Source organism: Syngnathus floridae, chromosome 4 (genome assembly GCF_059516105.1).
Source record: "Syngnathus floridae isolate MCC-2025c chromosome 4, RoL_Sflo_1.0, whole genome shotgun sequence".
NCBI classification, from domain to species: Eukaryota; Metazoa; Chordata; class Actinopteri; order Syngnathiformes; family Syngnathidae; genus Syngnathus; species Syngnathus floridae.
Genome location: NC_142416.1, coordinates 13,387,122 through 13,414,952, shown reverse-complemented (window position 1 = coordinate 13,414,952; position 27,831 = coordinate 13,387,122). Strand labels below are relative to the sequence as shown.

The 27,831-nt window shown below is 39.3% G+C and overlaps 1 protein-coding gene across 1 annotated transcript in view; it reads left to right on the top strand.

Moving 5' to 3' along the window:
- The window catches only part of LOC148399254 (cytoplasmic phosphatidylinositol transfer protein 1-like), a 36,055-nt gene extending 8,382 nt beyond the window's left edge, over nt 1-27,673 (top strand). The window contains exons 2-9 of the mRNA XM_088373916.1: nt 16,604-16,752; nt 18,287-18,375; nt 19,254-19,261; nt 20,295-20,366; nt 22,007-22,102; nt 22,408-22,563; nt 22,665-22,728; nt 24,004-27,673. Of these exons, the coding sequence (XP_088230042.1) occupies nt 16,604-16,752; nt 18,287-18,375; nt 19,254-19,261; nt 20,295-20,366; nt 22,007-22,102; nt 22,408-22,563; nt 22,665-22,728; nt 24,004-24,362 (993 nt within the window). The 3' untranslated portion in view covers nt 24,363-27,673. The remainder of the gene's footprint in view (nt 1-16,603; nt 16,753-18,286; nt 18,376-19,253; nt 19,262-20,294; nt 20,367-22,006; nt 22,103-22,407; nt 22,564-22,664; nt 22,729-24,003) is intronic.
- Nucleotides 27,674-27,831: the final 158 nt, after the last annotated feature.

Genomic DNA, 27,831 nt, shown 5'->3' with positions numbered 1-27,831 from the left:
TGGAGCAGCGAGTGCTGAACGATGGAGCAAAGTGGCTATACTAGTATGTCGGACATTTTTATGTACACTGACACGGATGTTTTGATTAGTAAGAAGTCAAACTACTCAGCAATCTATTCTTAGTAAAGAAATAATTTCACAGAAGAATACAGGATTTCATCTAACCAGGTTCAATGTTGATAATGAATGGATGACTTACAATTTTATTAAGATACGTACCTTCCATAAGCATTATCTGCTGTGGAAATAATCTGAACACTACATCCCGTTCTCTCTCTCTGAATTATTGAACACATTCCTGACAAAAGCACAAGGGGCATTAACACAATAACAGGTTTAAAACATCAATGCTGCACTATAATACACACAGCTGGAAGAAAATAGTAAATAAAAAGGCAATTTAGGATTAATAAAGATTGTGCTTGTAATGTCATTATGACGAACATAACATGAAACATAATTTTGCTATGGCCTAGTCTGCATCATCTCTAGTTGGCTGATAGCACACTTTTGTTTTGTTGATTTTTTTAAATTTTTTAAAATCCACATTCCAACGTCATTATTCCATTACCGTCCTTTGCTTATGGTACCTTCAATTGTGGATTCTACCGCAGTGTTTGCAAGTTTCCCTCTCAGATACCACAAGTACTTAATGTGACCTCTGTGACCCATCTTTCTTCGAATGGCTTAACTCGGTAAACTCTTCTGGGCTCTTTGCGACGAATAGACTTTCATTTATATTGTATATTTAAGTTAATAACATACAAACAAACTTAATTAAGAAGTGCAGACAAAGTTTCTCCCAGCTACAGACATATAAAGCATGCTAAAGATAGCTGTATGCGTCCACGCTTCATTATGAGCTCTCGTTTCTGTGACAACCATCACTATCCATACTTGCCACTGCCCTATAGCAAGGTGGATTATGGCGCTGTGGTGATTATAGTGTAAGACCCTCCCCAGGATAACTGTCAAATAATGAGGCAGATGATGAAGTCTTACCTTCCCTTAAGCTTCACCACACCAATCAGGTCTTTGCAGTATGTTTTCTAAGCACCCCCTGCTTGGACACATTCATGTAAATAGCCTATGTTTACTTTCATTCAGCATTCCGGTTCATGCTTCTCATCATGTTTACACATCTGGTTTAAAAATACCATCTAAATCCGCTCTTTTTTTTTTCTTTCTAAAGAAGTGTGAGTGTGTTCATATGTTAATGTAAAAAACTCTTTAGGCTCCAGCATAGCACACCCAAAACCCTTGTGATACAATTCATTCCAACCCTCACACTGGCTTTCTGTTAGTTAAATCTTGGTGTTGGTCTGTAAATCTGCAAATGGTCTTGAACCAAAACATATGGAAAACGTAGCATCCAGACGTCGCAGGCCTCTAATGGATCCATTGTATGTCCGCAGAACCAGTACCGGACAGCATTTATTATGTGCCTCACCTGTGCAACAAACTCCCTGAATAGCCAAAGTCTGCTCAAATGGTTTGATTAAGTAAGAAAACTATTCACTATTCTCCTTTTTTAAATTCCTAATATTGTAATATTTCATTACCATATTTATCAGACTATAAGTCAGTTTTTTTTCCTAGTTTGGCTGGGGTGCGATTTATACTCAGGAGTGACTTCGGTGTGAAATTATTCACACATTATATAATTTCCAATGTAATTTTCACACTAAACCACAAGAGCGCGCTAGGCCTGTGGAATAATTGGAACTGCAACTGACGATGAGTCTGACGTAAGTGACATAGAAGAGGAAGCACCCCATCTTCTCCCTCCGAAGTTAGTGGAGTTGTTTAAAAGTGACACAGAGGATGAATATTTCATTAGATTTAGTGATTTGGAGTGACATGGATGGTTTGGTAAACTCAGGCATGTTCTCAGTTTGTTGTTTGTTTCATGTAATGTTACCATACCGTACAATTATTCAACCTGTTGTTGCCTCTATTCTATTTTTCATAAATTTTATAAATTTAATAAATTTCCCCCCAAAATGCAACTTGTACTCCAGTGCGACTTACGTATATATGTATTTTTCTTCTTTATTATGCATTTTATGGTTGGTGCGACTTGTACTCTGGAGCGACTTATAGTTCAGGAAATACGGTAATATTTTGTTTCTCTTTGTATAATGCTTAATGTGTTATGGTAAGCGTTTTGAATTGTTTTGTAATGTGCAATACCAATAAACTTGCTTTGCCTTACCAGTCATGTAGGTGCTAAATGACTTAAACAGGCGGCATACTGCTGTAGATCACATGATGCTAGCAATGTAAATCATGTGATGCCCCCATAAAAATAATGCCTCTACTTTTCCAGCGTTTACAGTAAATCTTGCAGTGTTTGGTGCGTTGAATCATGTAAATAAGGGGCCATTGACCAAGGCAAAGCGCTTCTTCTCAAGTATTTTGTTTGTGACACCAGTTTAATACACACTTCTGGATTAACTCATTTCGTTCAAATCTTTTTTATGTTATTATTGATAAACAGTTATCTATGTAAAGACTGTTGCTGAACCTAACCATCATTCATATATATTACTACATATATTGCTTTATTATATATGATTATTATTTTGAAAGCCCAATGTGTTAGACAAAAAAATGAGAGCAGATTTGGAATTAGCACATAAAATTAATCTAATTGAATCTGTAATTATAAAGATACAAACAATTATATTTGTGACATATATCACATTATCTCGTGGCACATCACAGTCAAGAATCAAACTTCTTGACTCAAGATATCCTGGCTTTGTTTTCAACAGCTTTCAGTATGAAGCAAAAAAACTCAGAGGTGTGAAAGTATTTTGGTTTTCTAATGTCGAACAGTTGGTATGTTGGTGTTCTAAATTCTAACATGCAAAGATTCAGTGCCTCCTGTGTGTGTTTTTGTTGTGGAGAGTTTCCATAACAACTGTGCATCTATCTTAGGTTGAACCGCTTTAGGAAAGAAACCAAATACTCTCATCTCAATCATGTTATGTTCATTTCAAAGCTGAGGTTGAACAATTGAAGAATGTATTTTATTTACACCATGTCCCTTCTTCTCATCACACTTAACCATGTTTTTACTCTTTTCAATATACATTTATGACTCTGCAAGCAAGTTTTATGACTGCAGCAACATATTCCTAATGAACTCATCAGAGTATTGGTTTATTTGTTGTCATTGTTCTTCTTTGGCATCCTTAGATATATCTCGAGTCGCTCATTTCCATCCATCAATCGTCGTGCACATATTTCCCCCCTTATTTGTTGCTTTCCAGCTCAAGCCGTTTGTTCAGCGGGAGCAGACATCTGATCACCTCCCACACATTTCTTTTTATATAGACATTCCTTAGTGTGCGTGCATGTTTCACGTTACCACCTCCCTCTCACTTGGACACAACTCTTTCACGTGCTTTGTGCCAAACTGACTCACATCACTGAGATGTGGATTATTTTTCTATTCATGCTGTCATTGCAAATAGATGAAGTTGACTGTTCTCTAAATGGAAAAAATGTGAAAAGCGCAAGACTTAGCCAATGCCAAAATTTGAAATTGAAAGGTGCAGTCTGTGATACCCAAGCTGTTAGCAAGATTAGAATTTTGCCGCACGTCCTATTCCAACCAATGAAAGAAAAAAACTAGACAGTTGTTGAAATCAGATGGACGAGCATAACTATCACTTTATTTCATTGAGAGTGTTAACGTTTTCATGCACTTCATTTTGGTTCAGTAGTTTGTCAGCAACATCTTTCTCACGCAAACAATGAAAAACACAAAAAACATTCTTGAAGGAAGTAATAATACTTCAATCTGTTGTCTCTACTTGACTCGAATGGACAGGCCTCCCCCCAACTCTTTCCTTCCGCTCCCTATATGTTCCTTTCATGTTTGTGTTTTTCCACTCAATATTTCCCTTCTGTATGCATTCAAAGCTCATGTTTGAACATCCCATCAAATGTTTGAGCATGGTGCAAAGTATCTTTAGCGGAAAACACAAAAAGATGAAAAAAGTGTGGTTTGTCTCTCTCCAGCATCTAACTTTCTCAGTTGTCATTGGCTGCGTCACTCTACCACCTATGTGTCATACTTTCCGAAGCCTCATATAAGCAACTTTTGTTTGCTCCGTGTGACTTGAGCTGTATGTGTTCACAATTGCTTATATCGCATAGTCTCACTTCTCTGTGAATTGTCAGTTTCTTGTTAAATCAGTGGTGAGTTGTGAGTTTAGACCCGAGCCTCCAGTGGATATTTACGTCACCTCAATCATCTCTTAATATCCCCGTCATGTCACATTATAATGTACCAAAAAAACAACAACACTGTATAACACAGAAGAAGAGGCAGAGGCATTTCAGGAATTTGAGCATGAATAGCATTTATTATTTAAGTATTATCAAAGCAAAAAACACAGTTGCTGTTATCTTTCAATATATCGCTCCTAACCTCCGCACTGCAGTAAAGTAATATTCATCTACATAAAAACTTGAAATAAATAACATCATACTCACCAGAGAACCTGATGCAGAGGCAGCAGACCTCCTTTCTCTGCTCCTTCCTGTTCTACTCGTACAAAAAGGCCACAGCACCAACCCCCCCCCCAATTCCATTGGTAAATGTATTAGTTACACATTTATCGGCTGATCAATGATAGCTAGCGTTACCCTGGAGAACTGCGCCAAATCAGTTGGTACTATTCTCTAAGTCTTAAATTTCATACAGTGAGGTCAGTGGGTCTGGAAAAAAAGAGCAGCAACCTCAGGTGCCCCTCTGAAAACCAGACTAAATGAATGTGTGTGTGTTTTATTAACTTAATCAATTGAAGGACTCAGACGCTCTCAAATGCATATTAATTACTGCATCCCTTCATTCACCTTTTTATGTACTGTATTTGTTTATTTTATCTTTTGATTAATTTTTACAATTGCCCAAGCTCATTTGTCATCATAAATTAGGCCTACATGTCTGGATTCCAGCCATGCGGTCAATTAGAAAGATTGGTATTCACTTTATGGTTTACATTGTACTGATCTTTTTCTAAGCTTGATCCAAGTCATGGGTTTGTGTGAAAAGCACTTTTGTAGCATCTTTAGAGATGAATGACGCAAGCAGGGGACTGGGAACTGGTCCAGAGGGCTGAAACACATGCTGCGGCCTCTCGTCACGTTCCCTCTGTTTGTTTACTGCCCCCCCTTATTTCATTGGATGCCTCCATTTGACTGAGGGAAGACTGTTGGAGTAGGATGGCCAACGAATTTGATTTACGGGTATGTTGCTGAGAAGAAAGTAGTTGCGAGCAACCTCTCTAGTGGGAATTTAGTATGAATTTAATACCCTCCTAAAATGCACAAATTATTAGCACACATTTTTCAGTGCGTTCTCTTGTTTTGTTTTCACTTGTGAAAATGCTTCCTCAAGACTGGTGACCGTTTCAAGCAGGTCGTTTCAGGTCTTTTTTTCCACAATAATTTTTAGGGTCAAATATGTTTTTATTTTACTTTACATTGAAGTCTACTACACATGTGCTGTGACAGTGTTTTTAGTGTATTGTGATAAAATGTAAAACTGAGACCCCTGTTGTTAATCCAACTAATTTATTGTGCATTAAGGCGTCACTGGTTACATTTAAAATTTTCAGGACCTCATGCTTGGCTCACTGTGTTAAAATGACATTTGAACAATATTTGTCACTATAATTTGGGGAATATCTTCACCAGCAGTAATTTATTTTTTTGTTATGCCACAATACATCATATAGGTAACTTAAGTGTATGCAGCAATGTCTCTGTTAGACTTGAAGGAAGTCGCTGGGATTCTTGTTTCCAGGACAGCTGCAGAAAATTGTGGACAATCCAACAACATACACACCCAACGCACACAAACACGCATACTGGTTTCCTCGCCTTGACAGACTGTTCCTCTCAGCAAGTCATTGAAATAGACACTCGGTGAAGGGAGTCCTATTGATCTACCAGCAGGCAGTGAGGTAAAAGAGCTCATTAGCGCTTTAGTCACACTCCTTTGGGCTGCCTTGCCCTGTAGCGTGACTGTGCTGCATTGTGAATGTCAGACATCACTGGCTTACTAAATTTACTGAATGACATCTTGTGTTTCTGAACGCTTGCAAGTTCTAGAAAAATTTCAATCGTGAAAAGGAAAATTTACTATTTTCTTCTGATTTTCCCAAAAATTCTAAGGTCCTAATGACTTCTATTGCTTATTTTCTATGAATCCAGATATAATGACGCATAACAGGACAGTATTATAATTATTTTTAAAACTGTTTTGATCTCATTAGTAACACTAAAAGGGGGTAAAAAGAGGTGGTAATATTTTTACTCTTGTTTTAAATGAGGAGCTTTTCAAGTTACCATATGCTGCATAAACTTTGGAAGTTGAGGAGAATTTGGTTGTTTATATTAGGATGTCATGTAAAATAGTATAGCATTGGTGTCTTGGATGTTCTGTTAAATATTGATAGTAACAAAAATAATTGAATTCCTGTTGAGAAATATTCCACACATTACACTACCCACTGTCTCCCTGTGGTGTGCTTTCCCCCTTCCACGACGTGGGGGCGATTGCAATTCCATAGGCAATTCCGGCCTTGGAGAAACGTCGTCCTTGCGCCTCCTGACTATGGTTAGCTACCAAGCAAGAACGGACAACAGTACTGTACGTTTTTTTACTGTGCAGCTGTTGGTGCAATTAAAGACATCTGAGCCAAAGCCTGTATGCAATGCTAAACATGCCATGTATCGTTTGCTTTTCTATTCCCAAAACACGGAGCAAATTGTGTGAACACAGCCTAATGCTTATTGGAAACTTACTGAGAGACCCATTGAATGTCTGCTAGATAATCTTGTCAGTGAGCATACTTGGCATACTGCAACTTTGTCACTTGGGCCATGGTGTCTTTATGTCCTTGATTTTTCCTTCACAATTGTGTGGTAGCTCTCCACCTTTTAGCCTTTGTCCACTAGCATTTAGAATTCATTTAATGAGTTCCCGGAAATCACATCTATTATTTGCTTCTCAGGAAGCTCTGCAATGAGTGAAAGGAAAGCAAGAGCTAAATTGGATTGCATCCCGTTTTGGTCAAATGCCAAATGAACGCATTTGTATGCTTCAACTGTGGTTTTCTGTCTTTGTGTTTCTGTTCCTGCTGCTGATTCATTTGTGGAGTTGGATGTTTTAGACACAAAGTGAAGGGATTCCAAAGGGAACACTTTAGTTAGACCATTTTTGGCTTCTACTCTGGGAGTGAGAGCACCCACACTGAGAGGAAAGGGGCCTCTTGCTGGCATGGTCATTTTCATGTTGCTAGGCATTAGCGTACTGGACAGTTTGCTTAAGAAAAAAAAGTAGCCAAGGAAAATTCAGTACCATCCTGTTTTTTTCTCCATTATTACTTAGTTTAATGACATTCCCCTGTTAAACTGTACAGGGAGACACAAAGCATGTAATTGGCGGCCCTCAAGTACCGAACCTGGACATCCCTGGGTTAGTATATCTGCCTCACAGTTCTGAAGTTCTAGATCCTGGTCTTCCTGTATGGAATTTGCATGTTCCCTACATGTCAGCGTGTGCTTTCTTCTCTTTGTTTTTCTCCCACATTCCAAAAACATACTGGCAGATTAAATCAAGACTTTAAATTGTCCGCTAGTGTGAAATGTTGTCTATTTGTGGCCTGCATTTGGCCGGCGACCAGTTCAGCATGTACCCTGTCTCTCGACCAATGTCAGCTGGGATATGTTCTAGCACACCCGGGACACTAGTGAGGAGAAGCGGTACAGGGAATGGATGGTTGGATGTTCATCCATGTGAAGGAGTTTTACGTCCTGAACGTTACAGCGATAACTATAATTAACTCTTTTTATTTTGGTTGCCTTGGTAGCGCCACTAATTCCTTGTGACTAACAATTTGTGTTTGCGCTTGAGTGAAGACTTGAAGACGTGTGCATTAGTTTCCCTTATCTCTACACTCGTTAGCTTTACAAACCGCAGGGCCAATTTGGGACAAAGTCACAAAAGCCTAAATTGCACAGATGGCTGCTCACAGATCAACGCGTGCTCCCAAGGATAACAGTGAGCAACAGTACAGTTTAGAGCGAATTGACTAATTTTGTTTGCAGATTTCAATCAGCAGCAGAAACCAGATGAATACTTTCTCATTATTCTGATGTTTGAGCGCAAACATTTAGTGTTTCATACACACGAGCCTCATAAAATGCCTAATCTACATCATTATTTTTTTGCTCCTTCATATCAAATCAGCACCAATATGTACTATGGATCTGTTCACATTTTAAAACATGTACTCCGAAGTGGCAAAAAAAGGAAGCAAGCGGTAGGCCTAACAGATTTTGTGGAGGCTGTAAAAGTCACAGAGCTCTGTGTAGGCGATTTGAATTGACACACAAAGCTATTTTGGACTTTGATGAGTACAAAACAATTCAAAATAGATCTTTCCGATGGTGGGGGTTAGAAAGTCACCATCAAAAGAATTGGTAAGAATGCCTCAATACAAAACCAACATGCCGTGCTGGCATTTTATATTGATGCTGATACCATTTCTCATCTCACCAGCTTCACACATGGTTTAACTATTGACCACTTTCCATATTAAAGGTTTTTGGAGCTTGGCATCTTGAAAGATGCTGAGGCTGGTTTCGGATGTACTTTGTTGTGCTGAGAAAGTAACACAGGCCCTGTGGACAGACAGCGTGAAGAGCCATTCAGAAGAACATCACATCAGCAGTGTGCACTACAAAGGCTGTTGATGTCAGCCTTGGGTGAGATTGAAGGAACAGAGCATGTATAGTCAGCGGAGGGTTGTGCAGGTGACAGAGAAACATTTATGACCAGTACCTTACCTTTACATACTCTATTCCTTCGTCCAACGTACACAACAAAACAATCTCCTCTCTTGTCTTGTGATGCCTGTTTTGGAACTCCAGATGGCATCGGGCACACTAAAAATAGTTCAATCCCCGCTGAAGTCAATAAAGACAATAGAGCCACAGTGAAGTCAGTCATACTGTAGTTGGTTTTGGTGTAAACATCTGTCAGACTGCAAGCACAGCAACTACTGCTTACAGCGGCATCGGTCCGGCCCACCCATGATCTATAATGGTGCGGTCTGACCGAACGCAAGCTTTCTCTTTACTGGTAGACAGCTGCTTCCACAACAAGCGGTTACAAAAGAAGGGGCGAGCACTCTACAAAGAAGAAAACATCTTTGTTTTCCTTGCTCAACGACTTGAACAAAATGCAACAATTGGTGACCCTGACGTGATTTGAACACGCAAACGTCTGATGATCACAAAACTGATGTGTGGCATTGTTACAAAAAAATGAAGCTAAATTGGTTATCAGATTGGAAGAATTGACTGCTGTTCTTGTGTCTTTGTGCGTGACGTCTGTAAAATTTTAATGTCAGTCTGTTGTCGTCCTTCTGTCAACAAGTCCTAGGCTACATTGTTAGAACTAGAAGTCAGAATGGCACCCCAAATCCCAATTCACTATTCATCTTGACATTGGTGAATGAGTTCCAAATTGATTTGTATCTTTTGCACTCTTCCCCTCAAGATACGTTTCCACAGATATGGAAAATCCAAATGCTAAATGGAGTGCACTTATATAGTGCTTATAGCATTCCCAAAGCACTTAACAAAGCCTCTCATTCATTTACTTAAAAGCTATTGAACTGGAAAGTACAGCGGCAGCCACTGGCGTACTGAAGGCTGGTCGCTGCTGCTTTAACTACTTTGCAATTTTACCAAAGGTAGAATCTGGATCGGTTACTGCGTCTATTGGTGCTGTACAACTTAGTTAGTCTTCTGGGCAAACTCCCTTCGTTTGTTGCTGTGTGATTTGATGCTGATTAGCTGGCCAATTACATAGTGTACATGCTCACCCACTTCCAAGCATATCTGCACAAGTATTACCTCCACAAGACGCATCTGCCGACCCCCCCCCCATTCCAACATCACACATATTGAGCTTCTCACTCAAAAGACCGCACATGCGACAATATGACTTGCTTTGTTCTGATAAGAGTAGGAAATGTATTATTTGATATTTGCTCTTCCACTTCCACTCAAATAAATATTTGAATTACCATCGATTTGTGCACAGCCCTATAGTTAGAACACTATAGATTTGTATTGCTTTGAAAATTTGAGAACCATTTGTTGATGGCACATTATTTATTCATTCTAAAAATGTTGTGTATTCTGATAGTAGTTTTATTTGTGGTCTAGACCTCGGCCTTAAGACCTTTTCCCAGAGCTGGATTGTGCTTTAAAGGTGAACATACATTTTGAACAGTGTTGAACTATAAAAAGACCCAAAAGTAACTAAGGGATGAAAGAGGAGGCAACACAGACACACACACACACACACACACACACACACATACACACACACACACGCACACTCCCAGTGGGCATTCCCATCAAAGCTGCCTTCACTCAACGTGACCTTTTCATTTGCGTTGCGTTTACTCACCAAGGCCCTCCCTAGTCATTTACCCACATGATTAGCCACTGCGAGCACACAACAAATGAGGCCACTCATGAAAGAAAAAAAATGATTGAAGGGTCGTTTCCCGAAAAATATATACTAGCTCACCGGTACATCATATCTAATAGTGAAACAGATGGTGTCTTCAAAAACTATTGAACGCAATGTGCCAGATCACAAACAGTGTCTAGACACAAAATGTAGAAGCACAAAATTGGATCCGTGAAAAGGCATCTTGGAGTGCACAAATGTCTCAAGATGTGACACCTTAATGGCACAAATTGCTGTGTGCAATGTCTTATGTAGCAAGGTCGAATGGAATGTCCTAATTTTATACAGTGCAAACCATATACATATATGCATACTTCCGTAGACTGTGTATATTTTGTTGAACAATTCCATATTTTACTATTTATGCGTGAATTTCTTGTCATTCTTATTTTGTATCATTGGAACAATAACAGAGTGGCCATTTTTATTCCACCGAGTATGTTATTTGACAGTCTGGTGGTCACAGTGACAATGGCAAAGTATGAGACAAGTTGAATGTTCGAGAACAGCTTGTGAGTATGACAAGTAGATGAAAGGAAAATGGGAGAAGGCGAAAGGAAAAAGGATACGTTTGGGAAATTTGTGATGGACAGAAAAATTGGCTGAGCCAAGGGAGGAAAAAGGTATTTGAAACAAAAACGACATTGTTGAAAGTGTCAAAAAGGGTGTTTAGGTGCAATTTTCCTATCTCCTCTCTCACAGTAGTCTGGTTGACTGCCCTCCCTATAAATTCAAAGCTTGTGAAGGTCAGTTTGCCTATCTGCGTATTGTTTTCCACAGAAAATGCTATGCATACATCGACGTACGAGTGGTCCAGGTGCGAAATACTCCACCAAGCCTTAAAATTATGATTATCCTGTAGTTTTTGCGTTTTTGGTGAGCTTGTCAGAAAGCCATCACTTCAAAATAGAATTTTTCTCTTCATTATTGTATGCCCTCTTCATACTGTTTCATTTTCTACCCCATCACATCTGTCATTTATTCTGTGTTCTTTCATCCATCCTCTCCTTGCGTGCTTTTTTCTAGCTGGGACATCACCACCTACCTTCTCTGTTGCTATCCATTTTTTAGGTATCTGTTCCTCCTCTGCTTTTCCCTGACATAAAAAATGAAGCCCCTTCATAAATTTGGTATATACAAGTCTCAAAGTACGAAAGTTTTTCTTTTTCTTTTTAACTCTAACTTTCCCACTTATAATTATGACTTCATCAGAGCCAACTTCCTGCCACGGCACGGACTTTGTTTGCCCCTTCAGCACGGGTGCAACTAGATTTTATGGACAGGTGGGCACGATGCCAGCGGTGGTGCCAAGGAATTTTTTTTTTTTTTTTTTTTTTACTGTACTGGAATAAAAAGTGTAATTGCACATCCACTACAGTAGGTGGCATTGGCACTTTTATTGTCGGAGTGTGAGCAGGGTGTATTAGGTTTTTTATGCCCCCCTTAAATAAGCCTAACAATGCCACTATCCTAAAATAACACTCCAGTTAAAATGTAATTATCTCTATGGAAACTTGGAGAGCTTTACATTTACTCGATCAGTCCATTGATTCGCATTTCAGACCGATTGGCATTGTTCTACTCATTTGTTCTCGACAAGCCCTGTTTGTAAAACGTGTTATTGATTTGGCCCGAGATCTCTGTTCTTGAATCAAAAGATTTATTGCATAATCTTATATCTTATCCATACGTACTATGCATACTATTAGCTGGGTGTTTCTGTGATTTGTGAACCCGATTCTGGTATCTTGCTGAAGGAAGGTCTCACACATCTTTTCCTTTCCGTGGGCATGAATTAATTGTTCAGACTGCACACTATGTGAATCCTTAATGTATATAGTCAATGACATTGCGGGGACTGAAAATGGTAGAGGAGACATTCAAGGGAAAGCGAGAAAACCTATGAATGCATACACCAACGTGCACTCACAGACATCTTGTCACACTTTTCCCTTGTTGTGTAAGCAGGCCGCAGCAGGTGTGTGCGGTTTCTTTATATCACAACGCGCGACTGCAACCTTCATGTCAAGATCAGTAACTAATTGGGTTTTAGAAAGCTGGATCTCTGTTATTACAAGCCATTGTTCAATCTTAGTTTATCTGCAGCAGGAGGTGGAGGCATTGCAAGTGCACACACAGCAGATGCCACAGATTGCTTGATGTTATCATGCTCAGATGGCTTGCACCAATAACTTTCAATTGCATTTATCACTACCAAGTACTCATGCGCAATCTTTGCGGTCGTGTTTTACCCTTTCTTTCTGCTTTACCCTTCTGTCATGTATGCTCCTACTAATTACACTCCTTGTACCCCTATTGACTCGCGGGCTTACAGCTGAAGAATAATCTTATCTAGAGAGAGCAGCCCAATGCACAGTCACTTGCCCAGTTGATTAAATGTGCGCAGAAAGTGTGTGTGTGTGTGTCTTTGTGTGTGTGCCGTTGCAGGTAATGAAAGTGCAAAGCGATGGGGGTCCATCACAGTGCCAACAGCCGTATGGGATTATTTAAGTATGTGATTAATGATTGTGGGAAAGGCTGCAAAGCCAAATAATTGAGTTAAATTGAAATGATTTATTATTGAAAATTATTCACACCCCAGAAATGTGGAACTGCATTTTTTAAGAGGTGAGAATTGTTTCATAACCTCCAAAGGACATTATTGATATAGTTTTGCCAACAACAATAATAGCACAAGATAGATTATGCATCACTGCTTTCGACCACATAATCATTTGTCACATTTATCTTTTTTAATCATTGTCTTTTACCTGCCTAATGGCAGAGTATGTATTGTAGGAATAGCCTCACCCTCCACTCACACTTTGACAGGTTTTAATCATGCGACCACATCGGTTGTTTACAGGCCACCCACACACTAAAACCAAAAGAAAGCACTGAGCTCATATATGGCAACAATGAACCCATTTTTTTTTTTTTTTTTTTTGCTGTTACTGCTATTGTTGTTGCAATCCTCCACACAGAAATGGTGCAATTAAAACCACACAAGGAAGCTGCCAGCTCTCGTTACAATCAGTGTTTCAAATTTCAGATTTAGTGACCATCGGCAAAATGATCTCAGATGAACAGCGGCTCTGCTCCCTCCCGCATGGCACCCATGTTGCAAGCCCAGTATGGTGATTAGCAAAGCCATTAGTGTGCTTACTGCCTCACAATGACATTCAAGTAGGGAGGGATGTTGCTGCTGCTGTTTAAGTGGAGGTTAATTATACACCCACTGATACCGAAGGGACACCTTTAATGTGTGTTTTTCTTTTTTGCAGTTTGAATCGCATTACAGGTGAATGGTCTCCAGCATTCGTTGGTCAAAATGATTGAGAATGACTACAGACTTGTTCGTTCTTTGTTGTGTAACAGAGTTCTAGCCGATGTGTTATTTCATAACAGCGTATCTAATTTGAAAATTATCAACATTTTCCTGAAATTTCCGATGGCTACCATGCCCATACTTTCACATCACCTTTGACAAGATTGAAGTATGCTGACTTCCAGGATAAAAAAAAAAAAATGCTTAGTGGACTACTGACACAATGGTTTGATGTTAACTTGACTAACCCATTCTGCGTAACTGGTTATACTGAATTACTATGTCATTTCATTATTGTAAGGCAAAACTACTGCATGATGTAGCTAAAGCAATATGACCGGGCCTTCTGGCGCTCTTTAGTGTTTTATCAATATATCCGTGCTGTGGTGTAACAATAACAATCCACTGGATTGAAGGACAATAAAAAAATCTGAGTGGCTTGTCAGACAAATAAGTCCAAGGAAGGCACTGACCTCTTTGTTTTGTTTTTTACTGCCACATGACTATCCTGTGACGTTCCCAGAGAAGAACAAGCCAATAATACTTCATTATTGAATCATTCCCGCGAGTGATTACCTGTTTTACTTGAATGTCTGTAAACGAAATAACTGTTCAACCAATTTATACAAGGACCCGTTTGCACATTTGTTGCCAAGCACGCTGTTGAAATAATCACGTCGGCCATCCTTGCAATTTTTAGGTGATGACGCTGATCTCATGCTATTTTTGTTTTGCCAACCCTGCCCTTTGTCCTCACCCTCAGTTCACCCTCTGCATCAGTGTCCTTGAATCCCTCATTTCTTCTGCGGTGTGAAAAAGCCAGAGTTATAATCAACTACATTATTCACATGTGCTCTGAGGTTGTCGGGGTCTTTCATGCCACAGCTGCTTTTAGAAACAGCTTCATTGCATTTGCAGCATCACAAGAGTGATGATGCCTTATTAAAGTAGCCAATGTGACAGATTGCCTTCAGGAGAAGAATCATGGCAGAATCTAGTTTAGATAGATTGATAAGGCCATTTGAGACACTAACCTCTGCCCCATTTTATTCAACTCTTGACTCAACTACGGCTACTGTGCTTTGATAATGGGGTACTTGGAATGCTTAGTATTTTTTTTAAGTGGATCTTTGTCTAACAGGTTTGAAAACTGCTCTAGAAATTTCTGAATGACATCTGGAAATGTCATGATATGTTGCGATGTATTAAACAAGTAGTATTTTGGTACAGCTACTCTACAGCAATCCTCAATTAATAGCTCGACAGCGCTGACTGTCGAATCAGTCAGTAAAATCAAGACAGGCTTTGCTTGCTTATTTCTAACTACAACGCAAGTACAGGAAATGCATTTAGTCACGCTGTTGGGCTGTAAGGGTTTCACACCTTGTCGTTTAAAAGTTCTGTAGATGGTGATTGATACATTTCACATTGCACTACTCGATTACACTGCATAGGCTAAAGCTCGACCTTTAGTTGAGCACATGGCAGGTTCAAGATACATTCAAACAGATTTGGAGAGCAGCCACAAAATGAACTGGAGCTGTGCAGTGACTTGAACAACACCTGACACAGCAGCCACTCTTAAATGTAACATGAAGGTGACCCAAAATGTAAGACGTCACTGCAACTCACATCTAAAGACTACACACGAAAAATGGTCTCTTCATAATCTAATGCAAACTAATGCTTCAAACATTTTTCCCTATCACAATTAATATTGTGATTGTAGCATTGCATTACAACCCAAGTTATCTTTTTCAGGTTTTGCATTTAATCTCATCAATCTTAAAATGGTGAAATTATTATTTAATGAGTTAGGGACTTGTCTACTTGGATAAAGCTGCAGCAAATGCTTGCGTAAGCTGCAATTTTTGCTTGCTTCTGCAATCTTTCTCAACATCAGCTGATGACCTGCTGGACTTGTAGGCATTTGTTGTATTGATCTTTGCCAGAAACTGAAATCTATGACTCGAGTCATGCGCAACAGAGGCCGGGTGCTGAGTTGGCACATATTTAAATGTATTTGAGATGATTGTGTGGTCTTTCCCCTCTGACAGGTATAAAGGGCACAGAGAAAGAGAGCAGCAACGGTAGTGTAGTGGGTTTAAATTTCCCTTCACTGGCCTCCAGTCCCTGCTGCTTTAAAGCTTGTGAAAGAAAACAAATCAATCCATCCATATTCTAAAACCGTTTCTCCTCATTTGGGTCGCGGTTTCCAGTTGACAAGAAGAACGTGCAAATTCCACACAGAGATGTTCCAACAGAGATCAAATTTTAACAGTATTATACCAGATACAATTCAAACATTTGATTATCAATTGTATCAAATGTGGATCAACATTAATAGTCTTTCTTTATGCAGGGACAGTCTTTTGTATTCACACTGTGATGGACGGATGGGAATGGTTCTATGGGCGGGGGTTCGTGCTCAATTTCTTTGTAGCAGCTTCAGACACCGAGCAAGTGTCCCATCTGGTGTATCAGATGCTGCTGTGCTTGCTGTCGTTCCTCAGCATCTCTGCAGGCTCTTGATCTACCCATGACTTGTAATACCAGTGCCTTGTTTTGGCTGACAGCAGCCCGCCAGCCCCTGGCCATCAAACAACACTTCTCTGCTGTCCCATCTGTTCCGGACTAACACCTACTAATGCACCTTGCAAGCTTTCAAGGTTATTTATTATTCTTTCTCTATTTTGCAGTACCGCATTGGGCAGCTTTACATGATCAGCAAACACAGCCATGAGCAGAGCGACCGAGGGGAAGGTGTGGAAGTTGTCCAGAACGAACCTTTTGAGGATCCCTTGCATGGGCAGGGACAGTTCACAGAAAAACGGGTCTACCTCAACAGGTCTGTCACTTATACCTCTCATATACTCTAACCGACTGAAATCTGATGTGTTGTCGTTGTTGTGTAGAAGACAATGACAGTGTGTTTTTATCGTTGCTTATTTACTCTTCAGAATATTCGCTTTCAATATTAACGCCGTCTTCTTTCCCATCACCCACTCTAATATACTGTACGCTTTCAATTAACGCCTTCATTTTTCCTCAGTGTAGTAACGCCTCGATCTCACTTGAGAGGCAAACGTGTTTGCGCATTATGAAATGACTGTAACTGTTTCGCTAGTTGTCACTCTGATACTAACCAAAGAAATTACACACCTTCATGAATAGAGTTTACAAATTAACAAATTAGGAATCCCCACTCCTCTACAAAGTGTCATATTTTGCTTAGTCCTGCAAACAAGCGAATCTCCCTTTGCACAGGTATTCACAGAGGCTAGCTATAAATAGAACGAACCATTTTGTGATAGTTTAATCTGTGAAATTTAACATGCATCAGTTATCAGTTGCAATCAGTTAACTCGAGTATGATGTAAAAGGAAAGAACAATGGCAGGGTGGGCAAAACGTGGTGGACAAAGTTGTTGCAGGAGACTCATTGGAACCCAATCACTTGTGTCAGCATTCACCTTGCAGGGGTGGATCATTGCTGACTAAGCACACAGCTGCCCTGCAGGAGCAAAGTAAAAAGCCCAAGTTGTTTCCATTCATGTCCTGCCATTCGATATCATGGTGAATGGAAATTGCTTCCAAAAAAATCAAAACACAACACACTTATATATGCTTTGTAAATTATGACTTTTTTTTTTTTTTTAAATGATGGTGATTAACAATTTCCAAACCTTTGATTTGGTGAAATAGTTTTTTGGAGCATTCATTTCTCATGTCCAGCATTTTAGAGTTTGGTTTTTTCAAAAAATGGCCAACTGCTCACACCACTTGTAAGCATGGCCACACAGTTCCTGGCAGACATTTAAGAGTAAAGCCAGGAATGAAAGAAATCAACAGATGAAAGTGTGGGTGGAGTGTCTGTCGCTAGGACAGAGATGAACAGAGAAATAATCAATGCATACACTACATTTTATGCATTCATTTTATATTACTTTTGATTCACAGTCGGTGTCCTTGTCAGTTAGAGAAAGTGCAGATGGAAGGAGACTGCATTTGATACATTATGTTCATTGTGTAGCCCACTTAAGATCTGGATTTCAACATTGTTCTAATCTGACATTGAACTATTTAAGAAATCTTGAGTGTATTTAAAAATATCTCTTCAGTGTATTCACGCTACATAATTACACTTAATAATATTGCCGTTCATTTTTTTGCATGATGTTTTTGGAAGACCCTAAACTCTGTGCAGAGAAGACTGTGGAGAATACTTCTGTGTATGTTATGTCTTAGCAGTTTCGAAAGTCACACTTCTTTTTTGCTTCCACTAATCTGTACTGTGAGCAAGTAGAACAAGATGACTTCTTTGATTACAGAATCCATTTGAGCCTGTTTCAGCAAGCACCTCATCGTTTTCTGTCTCTGCAGTAAACTTCCCAGCTGGGCTCGGGCAGTCGTTCCTAAAATCTTCTACGTGACCGAGAAGGCGTGGAACTATTACCCTTATACAGTCACAGGTAAGCATGTTACAGCAGTTAGCATCAACTGTAATTTTACTTTTATTGTATTGAAGGTGACATAATACAACCTTAGGTTTCTGCTTACATGAAGGGACATGTGGGAAAAGTGCAAAACTCAGCTCCAAGTACATCTTAGTTGCAGGTTATTCAAACTATGACAGCAAACAATAAGTGAAGTTGGACCTCACACCCCCAAAATAGTTTTTCTATTCTGTGATGAGTCAATTTGGCCATCAGGGCGAGAGACAGGGCACACCAGAAACTGGTTGCCAGTCAACTGCAAGGCGCATATAGAGAAACAACCATTTGTACTCTCATTGCAATTAGTCAAGCTAAGATGCATTTTGGAAATGTGGGAGGAAGCAGGCCTACCTGAGGATAACCCACACAAGCACATTTAAACTCCACTGGACAAACCCACACCAATAGAAACAGAACCTCCTTGTTGACTTTATTAAGAGTTTATCAAGACACACAACTTATACAGTGCACCCCTCAGTGCTACTATAAAGCTACGTGCTGCCAACCCAAGTACCTGCACGCAAGGATATTTGATGCCCCATAAGAGAAAAGCTGTAGAACAGACAGTGCATGCTGCCTGGCATGCTGACATTTAACGACTAGATTGATGGTGACTCAGCCATCTCACCGTAAGTCACACTTGTGCAGCCTCTCTTCCTCACTTGGCCAAAAGAGTGAAAACATCAACATGTTCCCAACATGAGAATGTATTCGGCAGATTGTTCATTCATCAATGTTATTATATAAATGTGTTCATATTTTAAGGTATTTAAGAAGTTGTCAGCAATTAATTTTGTTTTTGTGCTTTTCCTGACATGACACGGACGGTTGGTTGTGTATCCTTCACCCTGTAGAATACACAGTAAGTATATTTCCTACCATTTGTGGATATACAGTATATCAAACACAACAACTGCATATGTTCAATTCAAATCTTATATTTTTTCCGCGACACAACCAACAATAGTAACAATGGTGCTATTTTATGTGCATACAGTACTGTTGTCCTTTGAGAAGATTGACTCATTAGTTTCTAACATTTACAATCAAATTACTTTGCAGTGATTCCATGCTGGGAAAAAAAGGAATTTACCGTATTTTCTGCACTGTAAGGCGCACCGGATTATAAGGCGTACCATCAATGAATGGCCCATTTTAAAACTTTGTCCATATATAAGGCGCACCGGATTATAAGGTGCACCTTCAAGGAATGGCCCATTTTAAAACTTTGTCCATATATAAGTCCATATATTTGAACACGCCTGCCATAGTGGCTCAATATTGGTCCATATATAAGGCGCACCGGATTATAAGGCGCGCTGTCGGTTTTTGAGAAAATTTGAGGTTTTTAGGTGCGTCTTATAGTGCGGAAAATACGGTACCCTAAAAAATAATATGATGCATGGTTGCCATAATGACACTGACAATGTGACACGTGACCTGTGATGAATTTAGTGTTGAAGATTCACTGTATAATTTTGGTCTGCACTTTGCTTCTGGATGTCTATTATGTAGATAATAAATGTCAACATCATGAGCCACACTTTAATGGGATGGAAAAGAAGGCAGTGACAGAATGCTTGATATTTCTTTTAGTGTGGGAGGAATTTGCCATACATGTGTCAGTGTTGACATGTGAAGGCTGAATTCACTTTGTCAAGTGGCTCTGTGCCTAAATGCTATCAAGTTTAAGATTACAGCATCTTTGGCAGCGTTTCTTCTCACCACTCCAATGAAGTTTCAAAGCAGCATTTAGCTTACGAGTCACTTTTATGTTGCGATTCATAAACTGGGGTTGAATTGTAATACATCAATGTGAATTATAGAGCAGAGAAAAAAATAAGCTGACTTGCACATGCTGAAATAAAGTATGTGTTGCTCTTTTTTTTTTCCAGTGCTCATTCCTTCCCAAGTTCTCCATTCACATAGAGACGAAATACGAGGACAACAAAGGTAGCAATGACAACGTAAGTGCACTCTGAATTTAAAGGAGAGAACAATGAGATTGTCAAAGATTTGGCACGGCATGAGCCATTTGGAATATTGAAGATCACTTTGCATAAGATTTGAGGCTGCCAAAGAAATTGCTCAACTTGTTGGCCTGCTCACCATCTTTTTAATTGTATGGTCATGCAATTGTATCTCTAAAATTGAATTATTTATAACTGTAATATTTGTTATTAATTTAGTTTCTTTTCTGGAAAAAAAACAAAAATATTATTTTATAAAATTCTCTCAACCGTCGTCGACACACCCTCATGTTTTTGGCTTCAGTTCTTAAACACCCCAACTTGCCATCTGTTCATCCCTATTCAACCATGCATGTCACATATCACCCCCTTTATGCCAGCAGTGCTTAACCACATTGTCAATGACACCCTGGAAGGCTAAGATAAAAACAGTATAGAAAGAACATTTTTACATCCGTCATGGCGACAAAGTGCCGACCCAACAGGAAGCGACACAGCTGCTCTTAAAGATATCAAGCTCGATTAGCCATGAAAGTTGAGGAAAAACAAATGCTTGACACATTGACTGGATGCCATTCATGTCTACCAGCACGAAATGTCATAGGAAAAAAGGTTTCCTAAAATACATTTTCAACATAGTTGTGATATGGTATGAGAGCAAAGTTTATCAAAGGAAAAGGTGAATTTAAAATAAACGATTAACACAATTGTTTCTTGCAATTTATTTTGTGGAGCTCAAGCTACAGCTAGCTCATGGACCCTTGGTGCTTAGTTACCCAATTTGAGAACCATGTGGTATCGGTTTATGTTCAAGCCCAGGTGAAGTGACCTTGGCTAAAGTGTACAACCTTCAACGAAAACACCACATTGTACAAACGTGTCCTTCACCCTAACATCTGTCATACATGCACTTCGACACGACTGCATGACTTACTATCTCTTGTGTGTATAAAAATGTAAAAGTCAACTGTAATCTCCCCCTCGAGGGATACTGAAGGATTAAATGCTGTTCCTCAAAAGATTAAGATGATGAGCGCTATAATGTTGACGCTATTCCTAAAATGTAGTGATGACTCAAATAGACACAAATGTTTCCTCTTCTTTCCAATGTATATTTCATATAGTGGAACCTTAAAAATTTGGCTCATTGGGTGTAGCTTGTTTCTGATCAGAACCTTTAAATTGCCAGGGCCCCATGACTGACAAGGGGACCAGCCTACATTTGCAATTTGCAGCATTGACAGAGAGGAGCCTAAGTGAGAGATTTTACTCCCTCTCACACACGCGCATGCACACTATTCAGCTGTTTTATAGCGACAGAAAGCCATTTGGTGGCTATTGGGCAGTGGTATGCTAATAACATACTGATGAAGAGCAGGGCTCATGAATGAATAATTTATAGGAGGACACTTGGCTTTACACTGAATCTTTAAGCGGTTTTATTGTTGTGACCCATCAGTGTATGACACTGTCATCGAAACGCTTGGCGCATTGTGAAGAAATAAAAACATGAGCATAGTTCCCCCTACTGGGTTTGTAGAGTGTTACACAATGGTCACAAACTCCATCCTTAGTCCTTCAAATAGTTGTTTTGTCAGCATATTCCCTTTTGTCAACCAAAGTGTTTGTTTTACCAGATCTTTGACTCTGAGTTGAAGGACCAGGAGAGGGAGGTGTGTTTTGTCGACATCGCTTATGATGACATTCCTGACCGCTACTATAAGGAATCAGAGGTGAGCTGGGCGTCTATCGGCAAATGATGCTTTATCACTTCAAGCACTTTTTCTGTCTCTGATGAGCTAATTTTATTCATACTTTCAATTACGTGTGGATTTCCCAAAAAATAATAATTGAAATTAGTTTCGAATCATACAATGAAAATAATAGAAGTTGAAAAACTTAGACAACAGGACATATTGTAGTAAAAAACAACAACATTAAAACACTTTGTAATCATATGTTAGACTTTAAGCTCTCCTTTGTCGCCGTCATAACACAAGTTTATTCTTCTGCGCGTGTTCATAATGCACCAATGCAGGACTTGCGATACTTCAAGTCAGAGAAGACATCGCGGGGCGTGCTTCAGGAAGGATGGAGGGACACGCAGCATCCCATCATGTGCTCGTACAAACTGGTCACAGTCAAGTTTGAGGTGTGGGGTCTGCAGACACGTGTGGAACAGTTTGTTCACAAGGTCAGAAACAAAAGTTTTGTCGAATTTGGTTCAGAAATAATTTTGCTAACAAAGGAGTCGGTATGAAAAAAAAAGGCAGCTCAACTGTTTCTGTGTTGCAGTTGATTCGTGATGTCTTGCTGCTTGGACATAGGCAGGCCTTTGCTTGGGTGGATGAATGGATTGGTGGGTCAATCGTTCTTCAGGTTACACAATGTAGTCTTTAAATTCCATGCACACAATATAAACCAAATAATTGGAATTATTGAATTATCATACTATAATACTAAAGCCAGTCTTCACATGCACTTGATTATTATGGGTTCTTCCCTGAATCAGCATAATGTGTCCCACTGGATATTATCTGTATTTTCTCATGCGTTCCAATACACAAGTGGATGAATTCACAATTATAACGTACTTGCTCATTCTCAGCATTGCCCTCGAGCAGTTCCTCTCGTATGGAAGGAATTAATGCCATTTGGGGGGAATTGTACTTATTTTGGGTGTATTTGTCCCAATACTTTTTCCCCTAGTGTATGAGAATAGGCATTTACTGAAATTTAAACCTTTAACTGTGAATTTTCCAGAACTGTTACTGTTTATTATCGTGCATGTACTTTCACCTTACCTGCACTCCAACAAGTTAACTGTGCAACTGCCAGTCCTGCAACTCCCTAACTGCATCCATCCTTTTGGAATGACTCTTAACGCTTTAGTCTGCAGTGCTTGTGCAATCTCCACTCACCTTGTTTTCTCTTCCGTTGATCTCAACGTATGGATTTCTTTTGGATGGAGAATTACCAAACCCATCCCAGCTTTCATCTTGGACCTCTGGATTTTATGCTTTGTCTGCATCTTGAAAATCTTCTGTCTGACTCTTCTACTTGGGATGATTGTCCTTTTACATGCTATTCCTCTAGTTAAGCTTCCTGCTCAACCTGTTTGCATTTTTGCCACTTTCATCACCTTCTCCCCTCTACCTGAACCGGAGTGCCTTTTCAGAGAAGTTACCAGATTTGCCCCCTCCCTCCTTCTTCCAGATATGACTTGGGATGACGTCAGGAATTACGAGAGAAACATGTATGAGAAAACCAACATTAAAGTTTGCCATGAACAGGCAGAGCATTCCACAACAAATCCATCTTCACAGGATGCCATACAGATCCATGAGAAAGCAAGTGTATGTGACTTTTTCATTATTTTTTTTCCCCTCCAATATGAACCTTTGATATTTGATGACCTTTGATGACCTCCAATTTTTTTTATTCATACAAAGTTGTTTTCTGCTTGAGAACATCTTCAGAGATCTAGAAAGAGGCGACACAAAATACAATGAGATTATACAAAAACAACAAAATAGTACTATGCGTTTGTCCTCTGCCTCTTTCACTCATCTTAATAATAATGTAGTTTTCACCAAACACCTCATTGTTGTCATTTAATGTCTCCTCAACCCAGACATGACAATGGATGAGGTGAGAGAATTTGAGCGAACAATCCAGGAGGCCACCAACCAGAAGATTGGGATGTTCCCCCCGTCGATCTCCATCAGCGAGACCCCCCTATCCTCCTGTTCCCTCACTGGTCCCGCCAGCGCTCCCTCCACTCCCCTGTGCACCGATGCACCCGATTCGCTCTCGGTCTCCAAGGACAGGCCCCGCAAAAAGTCAGCTCCAGAAACCCTGACACTTCCCGAGCCGTCTCCGAGCGGTGTGCAGCAGGGATCTGCTACTGGCCCACTTCCTTCTTTGAATCACCTTCAATCTTCAACATCGCCTTCCTCCAGCGCCGATCCTACTGAGATGGGAGAGCAGTAGATGGACCTTTCTGAATGTCTTCCCCATACTTTTGATCTGTCCCCCCCCAGAATCCCAAATATTCACTCTTTTGGCATTCTCAGATATGTTTGCACGACAATGATTGTTTTTTTTTTTGTGCGTTTTTTCGAAAGTTTGGACAACAAATCAATTCCCCTTTTACACTGAGATACTATCATAGCCACCCTGAATGGTTTGACCTTCACTTCTGCTTCAGAGCATTCATCTTTAATTTTGTTGTGTAGCGATCCTTTGAATTTGCCATTTCCCTTGTTTTCCTTAGTTGGTGAAGAAAAAAAAGTAGATGCCTTATACTAGCGCCGCAGAGCCACCAGTTTCCCTTTGTATTTAGTCACAACACAAACTGCAAGTTCACATTAAAAAGGTTGCAGTTATGTTCTTAGGGGCCTAGAGTATTTCCTAAAGTACACACAGCATTACAAGATCAGTGTTCATACCTCAGGTCTCCCCTCCTCGACTTACAGATGTCACTGTAGACTTACTCTACTTATTTGTTGCCAAACAGCCACTTTTTATATTACAACACAGCCTATACCTTGTAATGCTGAACCCACGGACTGTTTACAATCATAAAATGTTTGCCTATATGTAATAAAGCCATGAAGTACACTGGCAGTTTTGGCCCGACAGTGTTACCATACCCCCACTTGTGGTAAGTATGTATGCTTGAATGGCTCATGTGCATACAGTGCTGTTTAAAACTAACTTTAGAAACTCTAGCTTGATCAAACATAACTATTGTGTCACTCAATAGACCTCCAGAAAGGTGGAAATGTTAACAAAAGTTACCCCCAAAAAAAGTCATAGGTCATGTTTGTTATTATTCATCTGTCAATACACCAAGCTACTTCCTAGAAGACAATTCCACAAAATGCCATATTGATGACAATAATCTATCTGCACCTTTATTCAGTCTCTGCACTATTTGATGGGCTCCTTGGCACCATTGCCCTAAAAAAGTTTTCTTTTTACATTTTTATTTTATTTATTAAATTCTGTTAATGTACCAGTTTTAAAAATGGGGGCGGGGGCATTCTAGAGGAGCTTTTACACACCATAATATATTCACAGTGAAGGGAAGGGTCCCGTGAAGCTCTATCTAAAGATGCGGGCATGTGCATCAAGCTGACTTGAGTATGTGCTTTGTTAGCAGAGCAGACACGTTCGCCTCATAACTGCATCGATTTTGTCTGATGAGTGATTGAGCAGAGAATCGTTCTTTATTGCCATGTTACCCAACTAGCCAATATATTCTCTCGAGCTGGTGAAAATTATGAAAGGTTACAAAAATGTGGCGAGTCCTACTTTTCAACAACTCGAGACAATATTACAGGACATAAGTAATGGAGAATTTTTCAATTGTTCAAAGTACTTGTATATGCTGCATGGGATGTTCTTAACTTATGTATACATGAAGGATGTTTGTATATGCAGTTTTCAGACGGAATGCCTTTGATGATGCAATTCGATGAATGCCTCAATGCTATAATTTTATATTAAATACATTTTAAGTGAGACGTGAGCATGAGAGACTACAGGCCTACAAACTACTTCAACTTGGTGCCTCTGCATGCCTCAACTGCATTGTCACATGTAATCTTACAAACCGTATATCAGCACCGGGTTTCTGTTCAGGAAGTACATGAGAATTTAGTGGGAAAACATACAAAAAAAAGCACAATATTTGTGAACTGGACTATTTTGTTTGAATGCATCTGCCTTACCAACGGGCATGCTAGGATTTTGCCCCAAAAGACTGTTTTGCTGTTGTTTGTGCACTACTTTTAGTATGGAATCCTCCTAGATTCATATGTGCATGGCCTACAGCATTCCGTGGTATTGTAGCTGAGCTAGACATCATTAGACAATTGACATGCAGTTATGCCCCGAATGATTCTAACCTGTGAAACATTTGAACTGAATTTGCATGTGTTGAAGATCTGTCTGGAAATCAAATGACACAAGAAAGTATATTGTTTTCTTCCTTTTGAAAGTAATTCACATCTCTCACGATTTTGACAATGTTTTTGCATCATTCTTAAGGCTCAAGCTACCTAACAGCATAATACAGAACATTCTAAGGTACTATACAATAAAATCATTCCATATTCGTGCATTCAAGGATATGAATTATTTTTATTATTTTCTTCATACCTATACCTTCTTACCTATAACAGTCCTCTTCCACTTTCTTGTGTCTCCTAAAAGATCATAACATACAAATCTATTTTAGCTCAGTTTGTCCGTCATCGTGGGTTTAACTGCATGTGTCAGGGCTAACTTGTTATTCAATTTTTGTTTTTATTCCGCCGTCCATTTAGCCGTTACTTTTGAAATTGACTTCCGGTGTGCGTTTTGCACAGCCCAGTTATATTTGTGAATGGGGCAATGTGTTCTATTGCTCTCCTGGTAGTGATAACATGAGCATCCTCTTGTGGTCTTACTTGGCATAAAATCTTTAATATTCTGTACAGTTCATCATTAATTGTCGTATGTGTCTTATCATCTTTTTGTAAGGAGTACACAGACAACTCTGGTATTACCATCTCTCTTGTCAGGGATACATTTAATCTACGATGGGCTGTTACAATAAAAAAAAGAACACAATTTCCAACTATGTAATATGGTCTGCTCTGTTTAAAAGAGTAATGTAAATGCTGTTCTCATTGATTAGTATAGGATGTTCCTTGCATTTGAATCTGTTCCGGAATGTTTCACCGTTGTAACTAAAAAGTCTTAAAATAGACAGAAAGGTCTTGTTGCGTGATATGGTTGGCAGCTTCATGAATATGCTTGTATCTAAGAAGTAATTGTTGTTTCAAGTTGAATACTTTGTATTGAGTTTTGATTGAGTAATGCTGCTGGTGATAGTGGTGCACTTCATACAATAGTACCTTTTGTTTTCACTGCAGGACACATTTTTGTAGAGTTTGTATAAGATTCTTTTTAGTGAGATGAACATGCTTTATGATGACTTCCCCCCTCCCTCCTCCTATTTTTGTGGTTGTACTTGAAGGATAAATTCTGAAGGACCAACTTTTTTTTCCTGCTGCACTTTTCATTTGTGCTTACATTGACAATTGGGGCCTGTCCCAAAAAGTAAAAGATGAATGAACTACTTTGTGTATTCTTGTCTGCTTCTGCTTTGTGCAGTACGCCCTAAATATTTTTCATCTGATAGTTGCTGAGTTCTTCCACTTTGACAATTGTATCTATTGTATTTCATTGGGTTCTTTATTGTAATTATTGTTTTACTAAGCAGAGCAAGACAAATAAAAAAAAGTAGTTAATTGATGCATCTTTGTTTACAAACTGAAATGTTTGACATACATCATTATTTTATTTAGTTGGATTGTGTTCGTTATGTCTTCATTTGTGATAGCCATAGTATTCTTTTGTTCAGACAAGTTGCAAGGTCTTCCCTTAGTAGCTTTTTCTGACAGTTTCA